Source organism: Tinamus guttatus, unplaced genomic scaffold (genome assembly GCF_059628265.1).
Source record: "Tinamus guttatus ecotype Peru unplaced genomic scaffold, ASM5962826v1 Tinamus_guttatus_pri_ptg000227l, whole genome shotgun sequence".
NCBI classification, from domain to species: domain Eukaryota; kingdom Metazoa; phylum Chordata; class Aves; order Tinamiformes; family Tinamidae; genus Tinamus; species Tinamus guttatus.
In genome coordinates, this window is record NW_028288761.1 from 3419444 (window position 1) to 3435980 (window position 16537).

General features: G+C 35.2%; 1 protein-coding gene across 1 annotated transcript in view; it reads right to left on the reverse strand.

The window, feature by feature from the left end:
• The window catches only part of ATP13A3 (ATPase 13A3), a 49577-nt gene that overhangs the window by 10622 nt on the left and 22418 nt on the right, over nucleotides 1-16537 (reverse strand). The window contains exons 7-26 of the mRNA XM_088525547.1: nucleotides 13444-13524; nucleotides 13021-13090; nucleotides 12079-12213; nucleotides 11390-11462; nucleotides 10616-10747; nucleotides 9583-9762; nucleotides 9135-9292; nucleotides 8302-8490; nucleotides 7330-7391; nucleotides 6600-6750; nucleotides 6031-6147; nucleotides 5199-5216; nucleotides 4952-5105; nucleotides 4716-4836; nucleotides 3681-3805; nucleotides 2562-2740; nucleotides 2016-2138; nucleotides 1850-1929; nucleotides 1014-1056; nucleotides 814-923 (exon numbers count right to left, since the gene is read on the reverse strand). Of these exons, the coding sequence (XP_088381673.1) occupies nucleotides 814-923; nucleotides 1014-1056; nucleotides 1850-1929; nucleotides 2016-2138; nucleotides 2562-2740; nucleotides 3681-3805; nucleotides 4716-4836; nucleotides 4952-5105; nucleotides 5199-5216; nucleotides 6031-6147; nucleotides 6600-6750; nucleotides 7330-7391; nucleotides 8302-8490; nucleotides 9135-9292; nucleotides 9583-9762; nucleotides 10616-10747; nucleotides 11390-11462; nucleotides 12079-12213; nucleotides 13021-13090; nucleotides 13444-13524 (2301 nt within the window). The remainder of the gene's footprint in view (nucleotides 1-813; nucleotides 924-1013; nucleotides 1057-1849; nucleotides 1930-2015; nucleotides 2139-2561; nucleotides 2741-3680; nucleotides 3806-4715; nucleotides 4837-4951; nucleotides 5106-5198; nucleotides 5217-6030; nucleotides 6148-6599; nucleotides 6751-7329; nucleotides 7392-8301; nucleotides 8491-9134; nucleotides 9293-9582; nucleotides 9763-10615; nucleotides 10748-11389; nucleotides 11463-12078; nucleotides 12214-13020; nucleotides 13091-13443; nucleotides 13525-16537) is intronic.

A 16537-nucleotide genomic window follows, 5' to 3' on the forward strand; every position in this document is an offset into this window, starting at 1 on the left:
CTAAGATTAAAAATAATAAAACCTTGAGATATGTTATGCCGAAGATAAGAGCAGACACACATGAATAAATATTACAAGAATGGGACACTTGGAAGCATATCAAAGCTGATAGCATGAAGAAGGATTTTAAATGTGCTTCTGCTAGAAAAGAAGCATCTGTCCCACAGTTTGCTACACAGAGTAAATGAGCATGCAGTCAGTCAGTTGCTGCCTTCAGAGATGTTTCTGATTATCCATTACTTCCATTAGTTCAATAAAAATGCAACTAGATTAGTCTCTGGCTGACCTTCACGCAAAATGTATCTATCTTTGCATTCTAGAATCAAGGATATGTCGAAACCTATTCGTGAAATTCAGTTTCTACCTAAGATAGGTAGAAACTGAGGACTGAAGTTATTCGAATAGCTTTATTCCTTATAATTACACATGAACTTTACAGAAAATAAAATAATTCACAAGACACTAAATTAAGCATTAACATTTAGAAGTTGTTACGCAAGAAAAAAAGTGCAGTTTAAATGGGCAAAAGGTAAATAAAACAAAGTGCTGAACTCTGCCGTGACAAGTCCTTCTTCAGAGTACCCTCAAGAAAGGAATAGAAACTACTAGAAATTTAGGGCTTGTGCTTCAATTCAAATGGGCTTCCTGTAATGTCAAACATGCACTGGGACAGAGTATGTAGAACAAGTTGAATGGATATATATACACTGCTTTACCTAGATTACTATTAGTCTACAAAATACTGGTTTGAACACCATTAATTCCATTTATATGGAGAAAAACATTTGTTACGGATACAGCAAGTGGTGTTACCTGATCAGCTTTGGCACACAGGAAATACTAGGTGTCCTGGAAGTGAATGGTGATGCCACAGAAGCCTCAAGTTCAGACAAAGATATACCACCATGTGCCCTCTTTAGCGCCTGACAGTTAGCATCAAAAGAGAGATCATTTAAAAACATTTTCAGCTGTAAAATTTAACCAACAGTACTGTAAAATAAAGATATACTTACTCCACAATCATTCGCACCATCTCCACACATGCCCACATAATAACTATAAAAAAAAAAAATAAACAAATGTCAACAATCGGGACTATTCACTAATCAGTCAGTTTATTTCACTAAATACCTTCATATTACTTAGTATATTCATGACACGAATGGAGAAAAGTGATCCCTAATAAAGAAATTAATTATTATTCCAATTATACTCATAAGGAAGCAGACAGAAAAGTAACAAAACTTATCCAGGGCATTCAACTCAATAATGGCTACCATCCCCTCTGTCATTCCAAGATCAAAACATTTTTGCTTTAGGAAGGGCAGACTATTGTTGCATTTGGTATTGCTACAGTTTTTTTTTTTTTTTTTTTTTTTTTTTTTTTTATAAGGAAAATCCTAAAAGCATCAGGATTATTAAACTTTAGAGAAAAAAAAAAAAATCACACAAACAAAAAGCACACATCCCCCAAGGAAAAAAATTAACATGAATAACAATCTCAAAATTAAATTAGAGGCCCATGATCAACACATATGACGATAGATAAATTTCTAGAAATAGCCACTGTGATACTTCTTTAATAAGCAGAAGGCATTTGTTTACTAAACCAACTAACCAGATTTAGAAACATGTTAGTCAGTTTAGCAACTTACCACTTAGAGTAAACTTTCATAAATTAGATATTCACAACTGACCAGCAGGTGGTACAATTCTCCTTCCAGTTTACCAACTCAAGAAAACATTGTTTGGTGCAAGAGCTTATGAAATACATAGGGAGATTTTTCCCCTCACACACTGAACACCCTGTCATCCCCACCCGCCCTTTGACAATCGAGTCAATACTTACTCTACATTCTGTAAAGCCTCCACCAGCTGAGTTTTCTGATCAGGCGCCATGCGAGCAAACACAGTGCCATGCAATACAAGCTGGAAAACAAGAATTTTTTTACTGTTCCTCTCAGGACAAAGTCTGTCCATCATCAAAAGTGCCCATACTCAAATGAACTACCCACCTTGGGTACCAGGTCCTGGAAATGCTCCAAAATCACTGCAAATGACTTTCCATTCATTGCAAAATGGTATTTGGTCATCTGGAGATCCTCAAGGCTTTCATGGACCAACTTAACTGAAATATCCTATCACCAAAAGTATTTTAATTCTCTAAATATAATATATTTAAATATAAACACTGTGTAATTTCAAAATAACATTCAAAAGGGTATTTTCTGGAGATACTGTACCAGTGTAGGCTCAAGAAAACACTTAATAAAAGAACATAATACAATGAACACATCTATTTGATAATAAGAACATATGGCTTACCATGTTTCGGTTATAAAGAAATAGGCAAGTCTTAAGACTCAAACACAGCAAAAATGGCTCGCGCAAGGCTAAAATGCTAAATATCACATCACAGACCAAAGTTCAAAAACAACTCTGAGCTATTCTATGAGTATTTAATATTCTATTGTCAGAAAGTTAATAAATTCCTTGATTTTTGATTTGCCAGGGTGTTTAATGAAATTATGTATGTGCATATATATGTGTGCTCAAGTTACCTCTGAGTTTATGGCTGGTGATGAACAAGTGCATTTTGCAACGGTATCTGCATAATGCCAGTTGATCCTGGCAGCCTGCCCATCTTTTGGAGGTAGTGCTTCAGCAATAATCACCTTATCCTGAGGTAGAATCATTCCACAGTCTCTGGCCACAGAGATAGCAGTTAACATGTTATCCCCTGTTAAACAATTGTGTTTAAAAAAGTTTCAATTAAAAAAGAACAAACAGCATGCACAGATATTCAACAGAAGCAAGATGCTAATAGTTTTAAAGCAGGACTGCGTAACTTAAGTGATGCCTTTGGCACAGTCTACAGCAGTTAAAAGTTTAGCCCTGTAAACTCCTCCTACCACACTAGCATCACTAGAAATTGTTTGCTTCTTTCAGGCAAACACAAAGACTTCTTATGGCAAAGCCTTAATATCTATTTAAAATCAGGCAGGTCATTTAAATTGCGCTTTCTTGAAAGACATCGGCCATAGTTCATGCAGGATCAATGTTGAGCTTTATTACTAGTCAATCAAAACATTCTTCCAGTTATATCTGCGCTTAAAAAACAAACACGCTGTATGGAAAACACTGAACACACTTGCAGACAAATCCAGCCTTTGTCATGGGGACATATATAGCCTCTCATACACACACACACGGTACCCTCAGGAGGTCACACCTAATCCAACCTCCTGCTCAACACAGGGTCAGCTGAGATCAGGCCAGGACATTATCCAGTCTGATCTTGAAAAACATCAAGGTTTTCCATCCTCCAAATCCAATACAAAATAACTTATGCATTGGGCTGGGAAGAGGTACCTACGAAGTAGAACAAACCCACCACTCACTTCTGCCGAGCCAGAGCACCTTTCACCAGAAAGAAATAGACGGATTTCCAAATGATGTCCGAAATTTTTCCCCAACATTTTCTAAGCTATAAATCAATATCTAACCTAAAAGTCATTCTATGTAAACACAATTTATAATGAAAATGCTATGCTTCTTGATACACAGTAAAAATCACAATTTACTGGCACTAAAATTGTGCATAATACTTCAATTATCTAACTCAGACTAAAAAAGACATAGATTTTATTTTTTCAATGCAAGTGTATTTACATGCTAACCTGTAACCATGACAGTGCGAATGTTGGCTTTATGTAAATCTTCAAGTACAGCAGGGGTTTCTTGCTTCAGCTTGTTTTGCATTATAATTAACCCCATAAAATCCATGTTGCTTTCAATAGCATCTCTGTTGAAAAAGCAGCAAGAGAAAACTTTAGAAAAATGGCCATTCCTACAATTACTAGTTGTATCTTAGAAGAGTCCAATTTTTCTGTTAATCAAAGCAGAGGAACATATTTTTAAACATGAAGAGTATGAACAATTAGCTTTTTATAAAGTGATGCTAAAAGATATCATTATCCTCATTCATTTATTCTTATTTCCTTTGTCTAAATTAAAAACACGAACCAGTATGAAAAAAATGTGGTTTCCGCTCAAGTACAACTGTCTGGTTTCTTCCAAAGGCTTCTTTCTACAACCTATTGCATCCCCAAAAACAAAGGTAACTCTTGGAAAAAAAAAATGCTCCAAAACTAACTGCATGGCCATTTTTTATTTTATTTCTAATGCCCATCTGGTATTCCTATACCTATTCTATAATAACTCAGACCATCTGAAAAAAAAGTAACATCATTTTTGTCTTACAAGGAAAATAAGTTCTTTCTAGCACCAGTTTTTTTTTTAAATGAGAAAATGGCCATCCTCCCCACAGAAGATGAAGAAACTAAATTAAACATGCACAAGAGGGTTTCCATAAGACTTCCTTATCTTTAAAAGAAAGGTGATACACACATGCTGCTAAAAAACAGGTGCAATTCTGCACCATGCTAATGTAAATTCAACATCACAAACTATTATTACAGTATAGTTGAAGCTCAGGGCTGTTCCCCCAGAACTCTATTACAGAAAAACTTGCTTATTTTACATTTCTCATGTATTGTCTAAGGCACAAACAAAGAATGCACAAGACTGTACATCAAGACAGCAAAAAGATAAACAAAAGTTGTAACTGAGTTAAATCAAAGTAAACAAGACAATTAATTCAAACCATAAAGCTTTAAAGTCTGTTACTTATTAAAAAATGAAGTCACTCTTACCTATTAATAGTCTGAACTTTGTGCCATGTAAGCTTAGACTCCAATTTTCTGTGAGCAAGAGCAATAACTCGGAAGCCTTGCTTGGTGTACTCTTCCAGGACACTCTCAAAGTCAACAGGAACTTTAAAAAAAAAAAAAAGAAAGAATCAAGTTCAGAGTTACTAAAATTTTTCATACCGTAGTTTAGCTACATGAGTAGAGGGAAAGAAAGAAAGAAGATAAGTTTTCTTCTTTACCTGTTTCCTGCTTACACAAGCTGGCAATCACCTCGGGGGCCCCTTTCATGTAAGCATCCATTCTCTTCTCCCCCAGAACTCTAGCTACTACACACATACGCTGTAAAACCGATGAAAATGGAAACTGGCGCACAATTCCAATCTCATAACTGGTCTGCACAACACAGGAGAGAAGAGGAAAAATGTTACACCTGCATAAATGCTTCAAGATGTTTATGTGGATGTTTATGTGAAAAATCATACTTACCGAAAGCTCAAATAATTCCTAGAAGAAAAATAAAACATTAATTAGAAATCTTCATTTTGAATTAATATTTTTCAATACCAAAATACTGCACTAGAAGTTGACTTTTAACACTAGAAAGACATAACAATGGCAACTATCAAAAAACTAGCATTTTGTTACAGTCTATATGCAAGACTTCTCTCAGTCTAATTTGTTTCAGTTTAGCCTATACAAACGAGTAACTGTTTCAGAACAAAGCCAAGATTACTGCATGGCAGCACAAAACAAATCCTGTAGTTAGTTTCCAGAACATTTAGAATGTGTCATCTCCAAAATAGTTACTGTTATACATATAATCACTCCCCCCAAAACATTCTGAACAAAAAACCAAGAATCTATCCACGGCGGAGTAGCAGGACACATACAGCAAGCAACCTGCTGCACCCTCCTGCTACCTTCCTTTGTGATAATGTAGATAACACAGAACTGCAAGGTGAGCAGATACTGAAGTAGCACAGTAAGAATTTAGTAATGACACTAGCTTTAAAATGCCTAAGCTCAAAAAGCATTACCATACCTGACAAGCAAGGTAATGGTAGCAATTACAGCAATCAGTCTGGTTGCTTTGGAAGTGGCACCCACAGAAACACTACCTTCAACAAAAGTTTGATTTCTTTGTCTTAAAAAAAAAAAAAAAAAAAAAAAAAAAAAAAAAAAAAAAAAAACACTCCCACAAATCAGTTCTGTCCCTGTCTGAATTATACAGGCCAGGGTCTTGGCATATGGTTAAAAATATATATATTTGTTAAACTCAGATTTGTTTAATTCAAAGAATTGCTTTGAATTTTTATACCATTTCTTGATCTGTTGCCTGCTTGGATTCCGGCAAAGGCTGTTTTGAAGGGCGAACCACTGTTGGCATTATTCGATTATGAAGTGCTGTTTCTTCCTCGGTTGCTTCTTCTAAAATCTGTATTAAAAATATATACATCATATATAAAAGCAACTAAAATAATACATTCATTAGCTAAGATTTCCTCATAATGTGACTGTCAAAAAACAGCCCTGGAAGTCAGCCCAAGATGTAATGATCTTCCTAAACATGATTTTAGCAGTTACCGTAAGATATGCTTAGCAATTTTAAATTTGTATTACATACTTTGCCACACATATGTCAACATCAGAAAGCAGTAAATTCAATGTTCATATTCTGTTTTACAAATCATTGCATCAAATATTTTAGAAAGTCCTTCATATCAAGGCTTCATTTTTACAGTGGCTCATAAGTACTGACACAATTCTACCATTTTAAAGCTACAACTTGAATTATCATTTAAGGGGTGTATCCTGTGCATGACAGTGTGAGAAATTTCATATTACTGAAATTAAAATGCTGCTTTTCTTGAAACAGCAAACACTTACCCATCCTATTGCTTCAAACATCTTCAAATCAAGTGGGTCCCCAGAAAGTACCCCTTCAATTTTTGTAAGGGAATGACAAGTTGCCATGCAAGCAACAAACTCAGACTTCAGCAAGCTCTCACTGCAAGCCCTCTCTTCCGGCAAAAGGAAACTAAAACAATGAAGTTATAATATACTTAGCACTATAATTATTTATTATGAGCCAATTCAAACGGTTTGTTTAGATTAACAGAAGAAAATTGACTGCACGAGTCTCTTAACATGTATTTTCACACATCACAGAACAGATTAAGACTCTGGGCTGGAATCTTCAGAAATACAGTCACAGCTTCTTTTGGCTCCTTCACAAGTTCTGGGGTAATTCACTTGTCATTTATTTTTCCTTGAACAGAGGCCTCTTACCACTTTGTATGTGACAATTAGCTAAGCCATTTCATTTAGCCACCCAGAGAGTCATCATGTTAGACAGCAAAATTAAGTAAACATGCCAAATTTAAGTTCATTTCTGCATTATGAACTTAATGCGGTCTAAGACTTTGTGAACTAGATTTTAACTGGTTAGACTGCTAAAAGAGTTACTAGCCATTACTTCTAAACCATCTTTTCATTTGCATTCTTAAAGCCAATTACGAATGCAAACACTTGAGCTCGCAACGACTCTTCTATTCAGCAGAAGCTGTTAAAGCATAACCAGGTCTCATATTTGCTATTAATACTCATTTATCCTTACCGAGCACTTTCCACCCTTTGAATTCCCCAAAGATCCAAGCCATCCTCAGTAAGTGTGCCAGTCTGGAAAACACATCAAGGGGAGTTGTAAGAGAAAAAGCTTTCAGAATCAAGTTATCCTCACGTAAAGCAAAAATTAACAGTTAATAATGCAAATTAGAGCTGAAAAATGCATTATTTTCCCCCAAAAATAAATTAACTTTTTCTAACAGAAAAGTCAAATATCTCCTTGGCTTTTTATTAATAAAAAGGTTCCAGCTTCATTAAATACATAAAAAAGTTCTTGTTTGGAGACAGGACAAGGGAGATGGACCCTTATGTCCAAAGATGAGAGCTTACCCCCCTCTATACTTTGAGGGCAGGTGTGCTTAGGAGCACATGAAATCTATTAAAGTGCTTTACATTACATTTTGAAACAGAAAAAGGACAAATACCCATGCTGCAAAGTCAAAATGGACACAATGGACACTAGTGTGAACACTTGAAATCTGAGATGAGATTCTCAGATGGAAAGGAAATTTCACTCAAGAATTAGCTGAAAGAAAATGATTTTGGCTAGTGGTATTAATGTTTTTTGTTATTTCTTAGCCAAAACAAGACTGATGTAAACATGTTCCGCTCTACATTTGAAATAAATGAAAACAAGAAACAAATCTGACCTCAGACTTAAACATGAAATTTTTTAGAAGTCTCTGTGCAAAACAAAGCTTTTGCAGTCCCCTGCTTCTTTGGGGTGCCACTAATACATTAAGACTTGTAGACATAAAATAAGAAAGGAGCTTCATATTTCAAAAAAACTTTAGAATATTCTCTAAATTAAGTGAATTAACTGATGGCAGACACTGAAGACCTGAAACCGACAAAAGTGATACAACATTCTAAGGTAATGTATTTCACTGTAGTTGCTACTCTTTGGATTTCTTTTTACTGCACACTTCACCTTCCAGGTACCAAACTTCAAAATTCAACCAACCTTGTCAAAGCACACAAGATTTAATTGGCCACAAATATTAATCCTCTGTGGGCTGATGCAGAAGATGCCAATTTTTTTCAAACGTTTCTGTGCATAAACGATGCCAGCAGTCATGGCAGCAGGGAGTGCTGGAGGCACTGTGATAGTGATAATGTCGAGAGACTCGATGATGATGGTAGGAACTGGAACCTGCAAAAAAAAAGATCAAAGGTAATGAACAAGAATTTGCTACCTGAAAAATTCACTGTCTCGCTGAAGTACTATATCACAGTTAAAAGGTAAAAACACATACATCCCTTTCCTCAGCATAGCAGGTTCTGCAGTGTTCAGAATCTAACCACAATCTTTTTCTTTTTTTTTTTTACTCTTCCCCCTGCAAATACATTACGTAAGTAACGACTAAATAATATACAGTTCCCCAGAGAGGAAAGGATTATATAGTTGTCAAGTAGTTTTTTGATATCTGTATTTTTTTTTTTTTTTAACCCGCATCATGGTTTACATTTTCCATATTCCATTTCCTCTAACTGGGCATCAGTCACATAGTAGTCTTACACAAAATAAAAACAAAATCTTGAAATTGGTCAATGGAAATTGAGGCACTAAATTCATATTTCACTAAAACATAAACATATTCTGCTTTTCTGCCTAATCTTCCTCTCAGTAAGCTTTTTTTCTCCAGCATAGACAGACAATAAAGACAAGGATTTTTCACTTGGAAATCAAACATTTCCACATAATATAGGTGGAAATCATCAACTGTTTCAATGAGAGTCATCTCTTTTCTAAGATGAAGCAGTTGTGGACAAAAACACAATGAAATGCAAACATACCTTTTTTAAGATGCTGTTCACAATTGTGTAAAGAAAGCCAATGCCTGCTACCACCACCAGAGACAGCAGAAACAAATAGGCATCTCTATAAAGTTTAAAATCAGTTGGCTTTGGATACAGTATGGAACGAACAAGTTGTCCTTTAGCAGTGCTAAAGCCTATAAATGAAAAGGGATATGTTATTAAAAGTATTAACACCAGCAAACTACTCAAGTGTTTCATTAGTACAGTTTCTCAATATCCAGAAAGAGATTATTTTGCAATGCTGTAATTAGGGTGCTTCCAAAATGTAAGTCTATGTGACACTTCCGTATTAAGGAAAAACATATTGCTGATAAAAATCAACCCCTCATTCACAGATGCAGTAAATGCCCAATGGCTTTGGCTGTAGAATTGCCTGTACAAACCTGGATGGCATGTTAAAGAGTGATAAACTTAAAATCTCTACCTGTTCTCACTACCAGAGCTTTGACCAATTCTCCGGTATAAAAACGGGTTTGAATTACGTTGGTTCCACAGAACAAAGTATGCCGTTTATGCACTTCTGGACTGTATATCTCATCTCCCATTGCTTTTGGATCCTCTGAAGGATTTGGTAGATTAATCTTTGTGACAGGAACACTTTCACCTTAAATAAAACAAATTTAAGGCTTTAAGATTCTAAGATCAAATAATAATAGTCATTTCCCTTGGCAATTTGGGAACACTTCAGTAGAACACCACAATCTCACTTAACTAGCACAGCAGCAGAGTTAAGAAAGAAGTCTTTTTCCCTTCCACGAGTTATAAGGCCCTGATAGACAAGGTCCAAGGAGAGACCTGTTATCCTCAACTCACTAGATGCCTTCTCCAAATCCTAACGCTATTCTTTCCTTATCATTCAACACAGATGTTCTGCCTTCTAGCCTTATACCACATGGGTATATAGCTCACTTCAGCTTCCTTCTCTTGCTGCAGGGCTTCACCTATCACTCAGAATAATGAGAAGGTAAATTATTTTCAGCTCTTTTGGTAAGCAAAGGCTACAGCCTTTTTATCACTTACTAGAAGCCGCAAAAGGCTTAAGCATATTCAGAGGATGGAATCTGACACCACACAGTAACCTGGAGTAACACAGCTATGACTTTCTAAATACTGCCAGGTTCAGAGAGATTTTTCGGACAAGTAACACCTATGCACAACAGTGACCCTTCAATTGTTTCTGGTGCCTGGTTTCAGGCTATGCAGACACAAACTCGAGCCAAACTCTGTGTTTTTTGTTTGTTTGTTTTTTGTTTGTTAATACAGTAGGGCACTCTACTCACTACCCTCATTTTTGGGAGCAATAAAGATCAGGCTCCCTTCCACCCATCCTAATAAAGCGCATACTCACTTGATGATAAGCATACTCACTTTTGTTAGAATGTGATGCCTTTTTAAAGCATGCACAAAGTTATTAACTAGTATGTTTAGCTGCACAAAGAGTATCAAGTTTACTTTACCTGTTAACATACTTTCATTTACAATGCAAGTACCACTGAGTAGTACTGCATCACAGGGCATAATTGTCCCATTAGATGGAATCAACATGATATCTCCAGGCACAAGGTCGGTGGAAAGGATTTCTTCTATTTCTGAATGTTAAAACAGAAACAACTTTACCTGAAAATAGCCACCATCTACAAAATCATACATAGAATTTCACAGCTAAGATCCAAGCAGTGACAACTAAGATGTCATTCCATTTTATTAGTAGTATTGTTAACAGTTGTTGAAAAGTACAAGAAAGCAATTGATAATAGAAACCTAGTTCCACTACAGATTAAATCCATATGCTTCAGAGAATTTAGATTTTCACAACACATGAAAGGGGTCAGGTTTACGCAAGATATATTAGTATGAAGGCATAGGTGAAACACGTTAGAGCTTGAACATCTTTGACTACTGTGGTCACACAGTAGGATCCACAAAAGAATTGTCTTTCAGCCCTGCTGGGCACTAAGTTGTGATAAAAATAATAAACAGGGTAAGGAGGGTAAATAAGAGAAAACCCAGCAAAAAAGCAGATGCTTTTCTAGATCAAATTTGATACTAAGAAGATCTAGTAGAGTATTTCTAAACAGGTTATAATCCTATCTCAGTTCTACTTCAACTTTTCCATTTCCTTTCCAGTTTCCCAAGAAATACAGTTATTTCAGGCTGATAAAGAAAGAAATGGTTCTACCAGCTCTTGCACCTACTGAAGTTTAACCCTTCAAATTGCCTGTGTAATTTACCTTGATTTCCTCTGCAGACCGAAACTCTGACAATGCTGTGAGCTGCTACCATGTCATGTAACATAACATATTGCTGCATAGAAGAGAAAATAGTTTATTTAAAAGCACAGCTTGACTTCCAAGCACATATTATAAGTCTGTATCATATAACCATGTAAACATATATACATATGTGTGCATATACACACACACCCCCAACCTTCTTTACTAAGATTCTTTTACAACAAAGTTGCTTGAAAACATTCTCTTGGAAGTATTTAATAGAAAAAAGTTTTACAGTCAAATAGTTTGAGTATATCAACCTGCTCAGGTTCCTATTCTTACATAACACTCTCAGAACAAATACACTGCCACACATTTTTATAAAAATGTTTTCTTCTTAATTTGCATAAATAAAAACAAAACCTGGAACACTGGCATTAAAGTTTTTAACTTAACTCGCACAAATTAAGTGAGGTGGTGTTTCTGTGAGGAGGCAAAGCTACTGACTCAACAATATACGAAGATAGCAGAGAAGTCCAAAAAGAACAGAACAGTCCCAAACAGAGCCAAATTCTTTCAATTTGAAGAGGGAAAACAAGAATTTACATGTATACTTTTGAAAAAATCTCTTAAAGATTTGTAGCCCATTTCAAACCAAAATGAAACAGTAAATAAGCTGAAAAGATGCATGTCTTCCTTGAACTTACCTTTCTAATGGTGTAGAGTGAGCTAACAATGGATATTACAGACATAATCACAATTGCTACTGCATAGTAGTGATATTCATCAGTGATCCACAATATCACACTGAACAACTGAAAAATGTAAAAAGGGTTGAGAACCTAGAAAAGTGATAGAATATTGCAGTTAGAATAAAAGGTATCATCTCAGTCAGCATCATCATCTTCCACAGAGGACAATTTCTGTTCATTATATGTAAGTTTTTCCAAACCAATCCTTCTCTTTCTCTACTTCCTCAATCTTCCCCAAAAGCACAATTCTCACAAAAGTGCCTACTTTTAAGGTTGCAACATTTTTCCCTACATCTCAAAGAAAAATTATAGGAAGATTTGAAGCAACTTAAGTTCCAATTCTTAATTTGGATGTCATTCTTACTTCTCATTAATAAATGCACTAACATGTCCAGTTCTTACTCCATAAGGTCAGGTTGAAGGAATTCTTAGTTTAAAATGTTGCACTATGTGTTATTATATCATGCAGGTAACAAGTCAGTTATTCAAATCCATATGAAAACAGAACAGGTCAGGCTGAGTATATCTAAGATCCCATTTGATGGGGTGAATATGTTTTCAGGCCTGTTCCCTGGGCTGGTAAAAGAACACAGCCCACAACTGCACATGTACACACATGCAAACACACACACAAAAACAGATGCTCTCAAATCTGGTATGTTCTCCAGTGTCATTACTAAGGCAGCTTTGAACCCTTAGCTTGAAGGTAAGAATTCTCTTGTATTTGGAGAGACTAGAAAAAAGGCCCTTTTTATAAGTCAAAATTACTTTGATTTACAGTGATGGGTTCTGGAGAAAGGATTCCTCATTTTACAGTTATTGCTATCCAGTCCCACAGTCACTGTACTCAAAGTGACTTCCAATTATTTAATAATCATTAACAATTAAAAATCTTACCTCCTTAATCAGAAGCTTAAAAACGGAAGGCACTTTCACAGCAATTTCATTTACTCCATAGAATATTTTTCTGCATTAAGGAAGATCAAAAAAAGGACACTTAAAACCTAACCATTTTGAATTAATTACATAAATATGAGGAAGTGTAAAGTATTATTTGACCTGTGACCCTTTTAATCATCACATGTATTGTCATGATGGGATAAAAAATACATAAACCCCTTAAGCATTTCATGCCTTTTTTTGGGGTTTAGTTTCCAAGGAATACCTACCTATTGACTTCCCACCCCCACCCAGGACTGTTTAGCAGCTTGGCGGTCTATGTAGTAATCACCTTTAACTTTCTTCTATTTTGGTAAAACTTAAGATACACAGATAATAGCATGAATTTTTTTTTTTTTGCCTCAAATAGCGTAACTTTACCTGTAATCATGCATTGCCTTTGTCAGTCCTGTGCTGTGCTCATTATGAATTGAAGAACAGAATGTAGACTCATCTAGCCCTCTAAAAAAAAAAAAAAAAAAAAAGAGAGAGAGAGACCAATGAGTTTAAGAAACCTGGAATGTAAAATTAAGTATTCAGTAACTTGACTCATGACAGAGTCGTAATTTCTTTTGTGTTGTGCACAAAACAAAGCCACCCTATTGATTATTGCTTTTCTAGCTATTTTTGTCACAACATACGTGTCAAGAAGGCATTAAGGCCTTCCTCTTTAGATTAGTCATCCCTTACTTTTATTCCAATCTAAATGCAAGTAAATTTCAGAAAAAAAAGAAAAAAATCTAACATAACAGGCATTCAAGGCTGAAAAGTTTTAATTGCATTACATTGAATGGGATATGAATCCATATTGATTTCAAATTGTTTCATTTGCCTTTAACAAGTATTGGAAGCATTTTAAAGCACTAAAACTCCACTTACCAAATACCTCTATAGCAAAGCTATTTGGTAGTATCTTGCTATTAAAACTTGATTCATAAGCAGAAACAATCTACATTTGAAGCACTTTCTTAGCATCACAAAGCTATAATCTTTGCACAACTAGATGATATGAAAGCAAGCACTATAATTTAGAACACTGACAGATAAGAGAACATTTGAAATATATATTATTGTATTTTGCAGTTATAGAATTATTTTGGCTACCAACTCACTAAATTGGACATGGCCAGGCAATTTCTGACCGAATGAGTGTGGATGCACGGTAATTCTCCGTTACCTTCCAAAAGGCTTTTACAGATGACATGACAAAACTGGTAGTATTTCACACAAGGTTTTTTATATTGGATATTTGATAAGTTACTTACTGAAAATGATTTAGAAATGGCCCAATGACGAAAAAACATTTACTGTGCACAGTAAAAGCTATTTGCATTCATTAGAATATGGGAAAAGAGCTAGACATCCTCCCTATTGCAAAGACTAGAATCAAGTTTCTGTCAAATTCTGCTAAAAGTGTATAAAAAGAGAATGTGAAAGGTTTAAAAAAAGAGAAAATTAGGCTCTGGCCACACATTTGTGGGGCTCTATTTGATTTAGTTTTCGAGCAAGATTTCCCTAAATCTATTTCAAGTTTAGGAGTTTAAACAATATGCTTTTAAAATCAACAAAGAAACAACTTTACAAGGAAAAGTTATTGGGAGTTGAGAGAGGAGCTTTTCCTCCCACTCTATCCCAATTGTTAAGTCAATTTTCTTTTTTCCTATCCAAAGAAAACTAACAGTGAGTTTAAGGAGAGCTCCTAAAACGAAATGCTTACAGATATGCATATCTGGGTAATACTCATGCTAATGAAATACTTTTAGCAGCGTAAGTTGTTTGTGTGTTGTATCAGATATCAGTCCCTAACTGTAGTTCTCAGCATAGGCCTTATCTCACCCTCAATTTTATTTCACTGCCTGATACAGACCCAGAGCTGCTTTCTACTCTATTCACTTTCTATTGTAGTATTTTTCAGAACTTCTCTTCTAATTTTCTCCTGCAAGGGAAAAAAATTTAATTTTCAGTTCACAATGAGAGGAGTTAGCATCTCTCCACATGAGCATTACAGAACTGAATTCCCAAGGCATTTCTGAAAATCCCTTTGTGCACATAATTTATTACATAAAGTACTCATCAGCTCACCTAGATTCAGTTGATGCTAGTTAAAATAAAACAGACAAGCGGGGTCAAAGTTGCATCCTTTTTGGCTATATAAGCAAGTCAGATTTAATTTTAGAACAATTACACTTACATTTCCTGTGTTTAAAACAGTGGTCTTAACGTTGAAATATCATAAAAAGAACAATGAGCATGAAACTTAGAGCTCCCATAACTGAGTTGCCCAGAAAAACTTAATCTACTTCCCTCTTGTATTCTGATAAATCCTCACTTCTGTTTTAAAACTATTTTGCTATTTGGATATTTGCATAATAATTCACTGCACAAAGTGAACTGTGAAATTACCTTTATCATGAAGAACTGTGCTTATGCCATAACCACAGCTGTATCTCTTTACCTGTGCATTTTACTACTTTATTACATGACTACCTCAAATTTATTTTAGAGAAAAGCTTAACATTTGACTTTGTGCAAGAGTGATTTAGTCCTGCTCCAGTAGGAGGACTTTCTCAGATAGGGCCACTTCTCTCTTATTCATCTGCTAAATACTGACTTCCAGCTCAGCTACAGTACCTGATTAAATAAGTGCTCAGGCTCAAAGGTTGCTAACACAAACAAGTAAAAATTTGGCATTTTAGCAGGAATGTGATTGACTACATGCTCACATATCTTCACAGACATATCTGAGATTTTTCAAGGGCTTACAACTTGTCTGAGTTATCATAACAACATCAAAAGGCAGTCAAACATCAACAAATGCCAAAATACAAGTCACTGTTTAGGGAAAAAAAAAAAGTTATTTCTTAGTATTTAAACATACCGATTCATATGACTACTCCCTATACCAGTTGTTAGGAAAAAGACTCATTTTTCCTTTATATTTTTCAACTTCTCTGCAGCAAATACTTCATTTGAACAAAGTGACAACCATCATTAACTGCACTCCTCTAATTCATGGGAGGTTTAACATTAAAAATGCATAGACTTTGAATTATTTACAGATGAACTGAGACATTTACACCCTCCCACGGGAAAGGCTCTCTTTTGTAAGTGCTTGTATTATGAGCAGATAGTTTCTTTAAATTACTGATAACTCTCCATACCACTTGCATATCCCTTTTTGAAAGGCAAGAAACATTTGCAAATTATATTCTCTTAATGCAATTTTGGTTACTTTATCTTCTGCCACTAGTCATTAATTTTGTTCTATCCTTAGCGCCTGGACTTCCATTTCCACTTGACTGTTCAATGCAGTGAACATTTAAGTTGATAGGTTATAATTTTATCTAAAATTCCCAATTTAATAAGCAGTTATCAAAAACAGAGATGTCTGGCCCTACATTTTTCCAGTACTGTAGGAAGGCTTTACCAGTAGTGCCAGAAAATGGAACTTCCACCCTGAGGCCATGTACATTAC